This window comes from Chaetura pelagica, unplaced genomic scaffold, assembly GCF_000747805.2.
Source record: "Chaetura pelagica isolate M959 unplaced genomic scaffold, ChaPel_1.0 scaffold412, whole genome shotgun sequence".
Taxonomy (NCBI): domain Eukaryota; kingdom Metazoa; phylum Chordata; class Aves; order Apodiformes; family Apodidae; genus Chaetura; species Chaetura pelagica.
In genome coordinates, this window is record NW_009952690.1 from 1,177,297 (window position 1) to 1,186,987 (window position 9,691).

At 42.1% G+C, this 9,691-nt stretch overlaps 1 protein-coding gene across 1 annotated transcript in view; it reads right to left on the reverse strand.

The window, feature by feature from the left end:
• Nucleotides 1–313: 313 nt before the first annotated feature.
• GRPR (gastrin-releasing peptide receptor) overlaps nucleotides 314–9,691 on the reverse strand; it is a 21,424-nt gene continuing 12,046 nt past the window's right edge. Inside the window, exons 2-3 of the mRNA XM_009993820.1 lie at nucleotides 4,210–4,561; nucleotides 314–706 (exon numbers count right to left, since the gene is read on the reverse strand). Of these exons, the coding sequence (XP_009992122.1) occupies nucleotides 314–706; nucleotides 4,210–4,561 (745 nt within the window). The remainder of the gene's footprint in view (nucleotides 707–4,209; nucleotides 4,562–9,691) is intronic.

Consider the following 9,691-nt stretch of genomic DNA (forward strand, 5'->3'; position numbering starts at 1 on the left):
GAAAGTGATGAAGAATCTGCAGAGCCAAACTAGACTTGATCTTCAGATGCTCACTTTGCTCTCATTAAAAGCAGCAGGTCTTAAAGCAATGCAGCACTTCCCAGGGAGCTCCTGTGGGCTCAGTGATCTGCTGCTCTGGTGATGCCACAGTCCAGGATGAAGTTCCTCTGGTTTCTTTGAGCACATCAGACTCCCTCGCACTCACATGTGCATGCCTGTGTGTGTGCACATCTGTGTGCTACACACCAACCCCAGAGAGCAAAACCAAGCAGCCATGTTAAGTACATGATGTGGTGGTCCCTGGCTGTGCCCTTTAGACACAGCCTTCGTGGCAGACGTGGTTGCCATTGATGAGGCTGAAGGTGGCCAGGGAATGGTTGGTGCTCTTGAGGGAGGTCATTCGTGTGGTGCTCCTGGCCATGCTCTGGGACCGGATGAGGAGGCGAGCTCTGCAGCAGAAGAGCTGGTTGTTGAACTGTTTCCGAAAGCTCTTGCTGAGCAAGTAGAGAGCAAACGGGTTGACACAGGAGTTAGTGAATGCCAGAATGCGAGCGCAGATGCTGGCAATGAAGTGCAGCACTGAGGTGTCCACCTCCGAGTAGTGGTAGGACCGGTATAAATAGATGATGTGAGTGGGAAGCCAGCAGAAGGCAAAGAGGCACACAAAGACCAGTACTGTCCTGGCCAGGCGCTTGCGCGATTCAATCTGGAGGAAGAAACAGAAACGCAGATGAGCAGCTGTTCCTAGCTCAGACCAGTAGCTAATTTTTTCTGGTGCTCCAGCTTTGGGGTTAGGACACAGAAGGTGGCACAGCCAGAGAAGGGCAATCTGCACCACAAGTGAACACAAAGAGAGTCAAGAACTCTTCTTGTCTTTTCTCAGTCCCCTTCCCCTAAAAACAATAATTCTGAAAATTTATTACATAAGGAAGTATTCTTCCCTTTCTTGTTTAGAGATTAAACTCTAATGGCTTTTGACTTTATAAAATCACAGCTCAGGAAACAAAACTGTAAGCACCTGCATTAGTTATCCCCATATAATATATATGTTAGCATGTCATTTATATATATTAACTTATTATTATTATTACTATTATTATTATTAATTATGGGGTGGGGGTCTGGGATATTTCACAAAGCCCAGAGGCAGGACTTTCCGTCTTGGGGCCATGTGGTATATGTACACAGAAGTTCTGCCAACAGTTCAGAGCCTTTAGAGACCCAGCGCAGCACACCGAGTCCAAAGGAGCTGGAGAAACCAAGAGAGGAAATTCTGTACTTGGAGAAACACTGAGACAATGTTGAGGTGACCCTTCAGCTGAAAGAGCTGGGGCCATGAGATGAGGATAGATGTAGGTAGTGAACAGATGGAAGATCACCTTTCTCTAGCATAATTCGAACTTCTTCAAAGAAAAGTTTTTTACAATATCATACAGCATAACCTTCACGCAGACAAGCCACGTTTTTGTTTTACTTATGTGTACAGGCTTGGAGTCAACCCAAAGGTATTGCTCAACCAAGGGCAGCTGAGGTAAACGGTGCCTTGTCTTTTGTCCACCAGTGCCACACACTGTGATAACAATACCACTGAAAATACATCTTTCCTCCTAATGAAGACAAGAGCTGCGATAGAGGTCACCCAAAAGGAGAGGACAGATCAAGTTTATCAGAAAGATCTGCTGAAATACCCTGCTCCCTGGGAGAGGTTACACAGCCACAATTTTGCAGGCACAGAAGGTGTAACACCACTGACTTTTCAGGGCTACATAATGTTCCCTTTTCTGGTAATCCCTGTACCTCTTCCCAAGCACTCCCAGGGAACTTGTTGCAACTCACTCCCTGTAGTTGACTGGCCTGACACTGTCCCGAGCCCCAGCTCTGATGCCCTTTTTCCTGCCATGGTGCAGCCAAGATGCCTGGCCAGGCTCCTGGGACACTTCCCTATCCTCACTCCCCTTCCATGCTGCACAGGTACATCAGAAACTCACACAGGCTGATCTTTCCTTAGGACAACTGCAAGAAGGGAGTAGGAAGAAGAGGCCTAAGCCCAATTTGACTTTATTTTGTGCTTCTTTCACAGCACTGACTGAAAATCAGCCATTGAACTTAGGTGGGATTGACATGTACCAGATAGTAATGTCTACAGAGAGAGGGCTGAAAATTAAATCCTTTGAAAAAGGGCTCTCCTTGGCTAAACCATACATTCTTTTAAAGCATATCCTTAATTTGATTTAGGGCTATTGAGGCTGCATCACATAAAGAAAGGAAGCAACACAATAAAGAAATCGATACAAGTTACCTGTAGCTCATGGATGTGCCACAGGATGGAATGATGGACTGATGGTACTAGACTGCAGCCTGGCCTTTTGCTTTCTTTGGAGCTCACTCCCCAAAACCAAGGGAGGAAAAGGGCTGCTTTTCCCTCTCACTTTATTGTTACTACTCAAAACAGTCATTGAATCAGCAGAAAAATGGCCTGCAGGGGAGAAAGCTTTGCGCACATTCAGAAGTGGAAAAGGATAAGGATTTCAGAGATCACACATCATTTACTGGGAAATAAAAACAGCTTTCCAGCCCTACTGCTTCACCTTAGTACCTGAAGGCTATGTGAGATGATTGTGTTAGGTCAACCTAAGGTGGAGACATCAGCTGGGTGACATTATATGGGCATTTGCTGAGCTGAAGAATGGCTTGTGTCAGTTGAGCTTAGGTTGAAGCAAACTTCAGTTGAGAGGAATAAGTGAGGTAAATACTTATAACTTGTTTGGAAACAAGTTACCCTGATGTTGCTTTCTTACTTGAACACCATAAGGCTCAGATGCACTCAAATTTAAGGGCTGATGTGAAATGCGCTGTTGCTCATGCAGAATTTGAATTGCCCCCTAGGGATGATTCTTCTCTTCAGTTGCTTTGAACAGGGTAATTCAGGAAGAAGGAGTCTCCCGTTTAAAGGCTGGAGTCAGGCTGGCATAACCCTGGCTAAATCTGCTCACTTGATTCAGGACTTGCACATTTTCACACATGTTCAACCACATCATGAAACTCACTTGAAATACATGGGTCCCAGTTGAGCCAGCCCAGCCATGACCTCTGCAGTGGGACAGTTTGTGGAGTTTTATAAAAATCCCACTCATGAGTGACAGTAGCAGAAGTAACTCTGCTTTCAAGGGCACAAAGGGAAGGTTAAAAGAATGCATTATTCAAAACAAATAGCCTGCTTATATAAATCATAGACTGTCTTAAGGTGACACCTGAGACTACCAGCTATTGGAGGAGAAGAATGTTGAGCAGTCTGCCTTATTAGAGGGCAAAGAGGTGTTGTTCTGTGCAACACCACCTCCCTCCAGAGACCCTGGAAGGAGAGGCATTTTTAGAAGGACAATTACAATGACTAAAGGGTTTAAAGGAAGAAGCCAGGACTCCTGAGATTCCACACTGCAAAGATCACACCATCAATAAGGGATGTAAATTCAGCACATCCATGAGGATCCCACCCTGTCCTGCTCTGTCTTCCCTCCTGGGGACCCTATGCCCACCACTGTTCTTCTTTGGTCTCCACTCCCCCAGTCCCTTTCTAGCTTGTAATGGTTTCTCAATATGGCACAGCACCAGTAGATGAAAGCTGGAGCCATGGTGAGCACAGGAGGCACAGCCACTTTCAAGGAGCAGCTGTGTGCCTCCCTGGTCCTGGCTCTAGAAGGAGCTTTCTTCACCTCCACTCCCACTTTGCTATATCCCATTTCCTTGTCAGTCCACTACAGAATTACAGAGCCAGCACCTCCCTTTATGTAAGAGGGACTGCTTCACAGAGCTAGGGTTTATCCAAGGTGCCCTCTCTGACAGAGCAACTTTGAGAAGTTTTGATTTTCTGCTGTGTCACCCCTCAGCTTCAATCTCCAAACACCATTTCCAGCTCTGCCTCTTTTCCTGCACCCTAGTCAATAACTTCCTAGGCTTTGGCATGGGTCTCCTGCTGTGTTTGCCATAGTAACCACCGTGCCAAAGTCTCTGAACTTAGGAGAAGATGCTTTAACTATTTATCATGCTGCCATCCCTTGCATCAGCCTTTTTAGTTCCTTTAGGCCTCTTAATCTATTAAAATCAGCACAACAGATGTAGTCTGTCCCAGTGCAAATTCCTCTGTATAGTGCATTCTTAACTGTCAGATTCACGAGAAATGTGGATTTTTGAAGAAAGTGAAGTCTCTACCTGTTTCCTCACGTGCACATTTCCTTCCACAGGGATGTTGTACGCACTCCGGATCAAATTCTTAGCAATGAAATAATAATATACTGAAATGACAGATAGGGGGATGATATAAAATATCAGAAAGGATGCCATTGAGTGAATTTTGGGATGCAGCCCATCAGAATGCGGGTAAGGAGCACAACTGATGAAGGTTTTATTAGTCCCTTTGTCATGGAAAGGGTGCAGATCGGAAAATACTGCTTCAGGAATGGCAAGCAACATGGATACAATCCAGATTATAGCAGCTCTCACACAAATCTTCATCAGTGCATGGGATGCTTGGATCTCCATTGGCCTCACTATAGCTTTATACCTAAAAAATAGAAGAGAAATAAATAATTTATTAACCTCAAACCTCAGGCATCCTATGCTTGTTTGTTCTTCTATTTAGAAAAAAAACCAAACTAACAAAATCCTTCTTTACTCAAGACAGTGCATTTCTTTCTAGTGTTTTAAAATTCAATGTTTTTAATAGATTTCTCATTTTAAACAAGAGCCACCTGTCATGGGTCCATTCAGTTTCATATGTATTGATTCTGAGTTCATTTAATTTGTAATAAACCCAACAAAGCACAGTGCTGCCTGACATTAATATGTATGTCTCCAAATAGCATTAAGATAGGAAGTGCAATCACAGACTTCTCCTCAAAAGCATACAGCAGCTTACACCCCTGCAACAGTGTTCAGGGAAACTGGGGGAAGGTTTTGCCTCACATTTCTTTTTGAGCTGTGAGCATGCTGGCCTCTTGCAAACTGAATATTATGTTTTCTTAAGCTCCTAAGTGTATCTTGCCCTTTTCTTTTTTTGTTGTTTGGAGGTGCAGGTAGCAATTAAGAGCTGTCCATACCAGACTAAGTAGTCAGAGCTACTAACTGCCTTTCTTGAAGAAAAGTATATATATTGTTGCTTGATAGATATGTGGAAGACTTTTTTTTTTTTTAATTTGCAATTTTGTCTTTTATGATTTCAGCTTCTCAGAAAATTGTTCTTTAAAATCCAAGAAAATTAAACAAGAAAATGTATTTGAACTTGACGTGTGTAATGAGAGGGCCAGAAAACAGAAGAGCTTCATATCTGCTAAAGTTCTGCTCTGGTAGGAGTGAACATTCCAAGTAAATCACAACTCACATATGTTTAAGGAATACAGTAGAAGAAAAAGAATGACAATGTGCCTGCTCCAGAGTCCATTTCTAATCTCCCCCCAGGATCCTGGCTCTTTCAGCCAGACAAATTGGGCACTGGGGTGGGAGCAGAGGTAGCAAGAGTAACACCCTGCCAGAGACCAGGGAGCCCAGAGCAGGGTCCTTCTGCCTGGCAGCCCAAGCCTGGGATACCTCATGTGTGTGACTGATTCCCTATGTAACCTACCTGCTTTATCCTGAGGATCCACATTTCAGAGATGGCTCTTATCAGTCCTGCATTGTTTTAACTGGGTAATTGCCTTGTTGGCAGGATAAGCACACATTCAACTTGTAGTTATAAGCAATACCTTCTTCAGCATATCTACCCTGTCCTTCTGTGTATGTATAGATGTGTATATATGTGTACATCTCTGTGTATCTTATATATATACACATATATTTATATGGATATGGATATATTTTATACATATGCATGTATATATATATGTATGCATACTTACATTTATATTTATTTGTATTAGTTTCTCTACAGACTGTATCTGGACATCTCATTAGCAGGTGTTTCTTTATACAATCCTACACGTGTCTTGTATAGATGATTTTTCCTTCAATGAACTGAAAACACCTTGCTTAATACATTAGTCTTCCATTTAACCATTTATTCTCCAAGCTCTCCAGCTCCCATTTATTTCAGCTATACAGCTGCAGCAGACAGACAGCATTTTTCAGGCTTGCATAACACCTCTTTAATTTGCACTCTGAAGCTGGGGATTAAGTGGTGTCATACTACAATGCACAGTCTTTCAGTGCATGATCATAATCTCAGATGAAGAAAATCACAGCGTTTGAGCAAACAGGATGATACAACTATTACAGCAACAAAAGAGAAGAGCTAGACAGATTACTAAAACAATGTAGCTTAAATACCTCAATGTATAGTCTAATTCACCAGCTAAAACATCATTGACAGAAACACTAGCTAACTGAACACCTTCTGTGAACCCTAAGGAAGATAAATGTAAAAGGAAATTAATTAAGTATCGAAGTATTCACAAATTTAGTTAATTCATAGGCATATCTGGAAGGGCTTATTGTATGCTTATCAACATTACATGTTAGCATAATTATTTCAGGGATTTTCTTATATAATATAAACAGTTGAGAAAATACTTTCCAGTATCAGTTCATTTCCAGTATCAGGAAGTTGAAGAATATAAAGAGAGATATTTTATTTTTATTAACACTAATAGAGTTGGGAAAGTCAGAAAATGAAACCATTTCAAGTTATTAGTACATTTTAATTAGTGATTACATTTACAAACCATATCATTTTGAAATAACCTAATTAGAAATGGCTACTGTTTATTAGGCCTTTAGTTTATTTTTAAAGCCTCCTACAGCAGATACAAAAGAAGACTTGAGAGAGGTTTTGCTTGCAAGGGTTTCAGTGTAGAACAAAAGCATGAGGTTTAAAGCACAGAAAAGATAAACAGAAAAAAAAACACAAAAAAAACCCAACAAAGCAAGAAAACAGGTTTTGACAATGTAAGTTTTCCTGCTTTGTATGTCGGATCAGTTGTGACTGACTTCACGGCAGGCAGGCTACGCCTTCAGGACATGAGTGATGTCCATGCTGTTTGCACTGCCAGCAAATGCCTTTTAGCTCTTTCAGCTCCTGTTCATGTCATAGCTCTCCATTCTGTCTCCTGTGTAAAGCGTGGTCTGCAGGTGGGAATGGCCACCTGAGCACTCACTGGAACTGGATGAGTTGAATCCAGTTCTCTGTGTCTGCATTAGGCTATGGAGGTGCCATGCACCTCTCCTGCTACAGCTGCCCAGTGCAGGGTGTCTGCCTTGGCATCTGCTATAGTCAGTGGAGAGAAAGAGGCAACTCTGGGGGTGATTCCTCCAGGCCAGAAGTAGGTGCCTGAGAGGAGTGGGATGGTATGTCTTCTGGTGTTGCCCCTATTTCTACTTGCTGCAGTCAGAGCCTGGGCAAGGAGGCAATTAGTTTCATAGTTAATTTTAGATGGCTAAATTTAGACGTGAGCCAGAGGTACATAACTTTCCCATGCTTTCCCATCCAGTATTTGAATAATTCAATGCATTTGGAAGAGGACATTGATGAATAAACCTGTCTACCTCAGTGGACCTAGGTGGCCAGCTGAGTTAGCCCTCATGCAAAGGTCTTACAACAGTGTTATTTTCAACCCATGCAGGATCATAGGCTCTAAGAGTATGTGTCACATCTTGTGCTCAGTTTCTCTGCAGGAGATGCAGATATGGCCTTGGGCCTCTGCTGGCTTTCACACTCAGTCCCCTTAATTATGGTTTCATATCATTTTTTTTACAGCTGAACTCCTTTTCAGACCCGCTTTTAAATAAATTTTTGAAAAAAAATTAAAAACCAGAAGTATGACTCATGGCCTACAACAAAGGTCAAAGCTTAAAAAGAAAACTACGCCTTCTAAGGATTCAGTTGAATAAAAAAGAATATAGTCAAGAACTTGTGTCAACCCCAATCTCTCTCTGGCTGTCAAACAGCCCAGATGAAAAAGACTGTGTTGCCAATCTGATAGAAAATATGAAAGAGACACTGACCTTTACTACTGCTCAGTCTTTGAACTTCTCTGTTCTCACTGTGATTGAGGAGCAGCAACCTGCCTCGTGTGCAGCAGCTGCAAATGACCCTCTGGCCAGGACAGATGCCAGAGATCTCTGTGTCTCACAGTCTCATTCAAAGAAGCCCACACAAAAAAATTACACATGAAGGTATCTTAAGTGCACTTCATATCACCACCCTTCATGAGGAACTGTAAGGATTCCCCCCACAGGGCAATCCTCCCCTCCACCAGCCATGGTGAATCTGGTGCCATCCTTCTTCTGCAGAAATAAGATGAAATTGTTGTTTCAACACAGGAAGCCAGAATTTAATAATTTATAATCCGTGATCACTTCCTGACCTAATCCTCAACATTCTTTGGGGACCTGATAAGAGCCCACAGAGTGTGTGCCTCTCCATTGAAGCCTGGAGAATGTCTTAGAAACATCTCTTAGGATCTCTATTGTGCTCACTGAATAATTGTTCCTCATAACTCAAATTAACAAAATGACCATAAACCATTAAAATGTGACAAACACAAGGTTCTTCTGTAGTAAATACTTTTCCCACTGTGGTTAATATGCCAGGAACACCAGAAAAATGTGTCATTATCCTTGTGTTAATAATAAGGTAACTAACAGAAACAGCACCTAATGTACTCTAAAACTTTGACTGTGCAAACATTGGCTAATACCATACTCTTAGCTCCAAAGCTGCAAATTCAAATATAAACACAGAAGTAGCTTTATCATAAAAAACACACTTACAGTTATGCTCTCCAAAGACACTGATCAAAATAAGGGCCCAAATGGATGTCAGCATTTACTAGATGCAGCTTCTTTGACAGTGTAAAATATTTTAGCCATCTTTGTGTTCCTCAGCTGAGCCAAAAAAATCCATAACTACTGAAGGCTTTGCCTTCTAAGTCATATTGCCTATATCTTCCCAAGCAGAGATATGAAGGGTTGCAATTTTTCTCCCACTCTGGATAATAAAAGACCTTGTCCCTAAGGCTGCAGCTTCAGTACAACCCTCATGGCTTTTTCCTTTCAATTCCATCCACTTACTTGAGCTTGCTACAACAGCCACAAGAATTAAATTTAAACAACTAAAGCATGGGAGGAAAATCAGATGCTTCCCCTAGATTTTAAGCTAATTTATCTCCATATATCTCATTGTCTGCTTTCTGTTTTTTCATGGACGTGACTTTATGCTGTGTGGGGAAGATGGTGCTGTAAGCAGACTGAGCTTGCTTTCCTCTTTTATGTTTGATTTGTATTACAGCCTTTCTCCAGTCCCTTATGTCAGTAATTAAAGCTAGTAGAGATGGCCCATACAACAGCCCTCATTGTAAATATTGTAAGTTTGGGCTGCAAAAGAAAGACACAGGCTTTATTAAGCTGGGAGATACCACTTTCTGTAGTACCTTTTTGGCCATGAGCTGAGATTCTTATAGTACAAGATACCAGTGTGTGAGTGCAGCTGCTGCCAGTGGCAATGGGAAAGAAACATCCTTCCCTCGTGACAGTGAAGGTGTCTGGTCACACAGGTAGGTGGCTGTCTGGGATGTTCCTGGTGACAAAATACAACAGCAAGGATTGTACAGCAATGTGCCAGCCACTACATCCCTCTTGTCTATTGAGTCTGACTTATAGAGATGCACTAAGTTGCTTTCATAACTCTTATTTTCTGACATTT